At 72.8% G+C, this 2,504-nt stretch overlaps 1 protein-coding gene across 1 annotated transcript; it reads right to left on the bottom strand.

The window, feature by feature from the left end:
• Nucleotides 1–1,116: 1,116 nt before the first annotated feature.
• Nucleotides 1,117–2,208, bottom strand: LOC118259603 (apelin receptor A-like). The gene has a single exon (XM_035569258.2). It carries the CDS (start codon nucleotides 2,197–2,199, stop codon nucleotides 1,117–1,119), a length of 1,083 nt encoding a protein of 360 aa, XP_035425151.1. The 5' UTR covers nucleotides 2,200–2,208.
• Nucleotides 2,209–2,504: the final 296 nt, after the last annotated feature.

The raw sequence follows: 2,504 nt of genomic DNA, 5'->3' as shown, positions 1-2,504 counted from the left end.
GTGCAGCAAGTGTAACTCCTGCCCAGTGCAAGCTCCCCAAAGACTCTGTGCCACCTGCTTGGCATCAATTCAACATGCAGACACCCAAAGGCCCTGGTGTAACCCCTTGGATGTGGAAAAGGTTTTCTTAGAGGAAAACACTTCCACTAACATATTGCACCCAGGGAAATGCTGGCTCATCTGGGTTCAAGGAAAACACACTGAACTCCTGCTCATGGCAAGCTGGGCCCAACAGGCTGCAGAGCCCCCTCTGGGATGACCATACCCTGGAGACAGCAGCACACCCATGTCCTCAGCCACCAGTCGAGACACAATCTTTGACAGCCCTTTGAAGCTCAAGGAGCTTCTGCGGTGGGGAGAAGAGCCGAGCCTCCAGCCATGGCAGTGCACAGATGACGTGAGCCCAGGACAGACCAGGCCAGATGGGCCCGGGACCTGGCTTGGAAGGAAAACAAGGCAGCGGGTACAGTGACTGGACGGCTGTGAGAGCAGTCATTTGGAGAGGTGACAGCCGCCATGCCAGACACCCCTCGCTGAGGGGAACCACTGGGGAAGGGGGCACGTCCCTGCCTCGCTGTTAACCCCGGGGGCGATGGCTGCAGCGGCCAGCTGCAGGGACAAACAGGACAAACAGTCCCGGGACAAACAGGCGGCACCGGCACGACCAGCGCGGTGGCCCGCGCACAGCGGCCGTGCCCGTGCTGTGCAGAGCGGCCTGAAGCATCCCCACGCACGGCAGCGGCCCCGCTGGGACACACCGGCTGCAGGGGACGCCCCCGGCCAGGAACGCATGGCCCGAGCCCCGCGCGGAGCAGCCTCAGCAGCCGGCACCGTACGGGGGCCGGTGGGGGAAGGCTGGCGGAGTTCCCAAGGCGACCCGAGGCCCTCGGCGCGGGGCCCCGACCGCCCCGGTCTCAACCCTCCCTCGGGAGCTCCGGGGCCGCTGCCTGTGGGGAGCGGAGGGGGAAGCAGCCGGGGGCCGCGGGCTGCCGGGCAGGACGCGCCGCGCCGGGGCACCGCCCGCCAACCCGCCCCTCCGGGCGGAGCCGGACGAAAAACGGAGCAGGCTACGACCGCGGAACGGGCGTTTATTGGGGAGCGGCGGGGCCGCGGCAGCTACACCTTGGTGCCCCCCGAAGGCACCTCGGAGCGCTGAGTCTGGCCGCTGAGCGTGGAGGAGGCGGCGGCGGCGGGCGGGGGGCGCGCCCCACGCAGCCCCAGCAGCAGGCGGCACTGGGCGCGGAACCGCCCGTCGATGAAGGCGTAGAGCAGCGGGTTGAGGCAGCTGTTGAGGTAGGCGAGGCAGGTAGCGTAGGGGTGCAGGCGGGAGATGAGGCCGAGCAGCGCGCACGGCAGCTCCAGCAGCCCGGCGGCGGCCAGCACGAAGAGGCTCTTGAGCAGGTGGAAGGGCAGCCAGCAGCCGGCGAAGACGGCCACCAGCGCGGCGATGAGCCGCAGCAGCCGCCGCCGCGCCGCCGCCTCGGCGCGCCGCGGGCGCAGGTGGCGGCGAACGGCGGCGCCCACGCAGCAGTAGCAGACGGCCATCAGCAGCAGCGGCGCCGCGAAGCCCAGCGCCGTGGTGCCCAGGCTGAGCGCCGCCGCCGCCCGCGCCGCGCCGCCCAGCTCCAGGTCGCAGAGCGTGCGGTTGCGCGGCCCCCGCCGCGCCTCGCGCAGCAGCAGCGCGGGGAGCGCCGCCGCCGCCGCCGCCGCCCAGAGCGCCGCCAGCGGGCCCAGCGCGGCGGCGGCGGGGCGGCGCGGGGCGGCGCGGGGCGGCGGCGCGGCGCGGGCCACGGCGCGGTAGCGCTCGGCGCTGAGGCCGCCCAGGCAGAAGGCGGAGGCGAACATGTTGAGCAGCACCAGGTAGCTGCTGAGCTTGCAGAGCGCCGCGCCGAAGGGCCAGTGGAAGCGCAGCGCCGTGTAGGCGGCCCAGAGCGGCAGCGTCACCACGAAGGCCAGGTCGGCCAGCGCCAGGTTCCCGATGTAGGCGTCGGCGGAGCGGCGCTTGGCCCGCGGGCCGCGCCACACCGTCAGCAGCACCAGCCCGTTGCCGGACAGCCCCAGCACGAAGACCAGCATGTAGAGCACGGGCAGCAGCGAGAAGGACGCCTCCCAGTCCGCCTGCCACTCGCACGCCTCCCCCGTCTCGTTGCCCTCCTCCTCCCCGTAGTAGTAGTCCGCTTCCGCGCCCGCGTACTCCATGGTGCCGCGCTGCCCCCGCGCCCCGCCGCGCTCCTATAAAGGGCCGGCGCGCACCGCCCCGGACCGCCCCCCGCGACCCCGCACCGGGCGGCCCCGCCGCGACCCCCGCCCCCCGGAGGCGCCGGGACCCCCGCCCCAACCCCGCCCCGCCCCGCAGCTGCTCCGCGCCCCGGCAGGGCGTCGCTCACAGCCCCCTCCGCAGGGCGGGGCGGAGCGGAGCAGGGGCAGGAGCAGTTTGCTGGCCGGAGCCCCCACTGGCTGGAGGGGGCCGAGGGCGGTGGGGGAGGAAAGGCGCGGGTGGGAAG

This window comes from Cygnus atratus, chromosome 17, assembly GCF_013377495.2.
Source record: "Cygnus atratus isolate AKBS03 ecotype Queensland, Australia chromosome 17, CAtr_DNAZoo_HiC_assembly, whole genome shotgun sequence".
Classification (NCBI taxonomy): domain Eukaryota; kingdom Metazoa; phylum Chordata; class Aves; order Anseriformes; family Anatidae; genus Cygnus; species Cygnus atratus.
Note: the sequence above shows the minus strand (reverse complement) of the source record. Positions and strands in the feature narration are given on the sequence as shown.

Excerpts from the sequence above, each read along its gene's own strand:
- LOC118259603 (XM_035569258.2), bottom strand. The coding sequence starts at position 2,199 with ATGGAGTACGCGGGCGCGGAAGCGGACTACTACTACGGGGAGGAGGAG.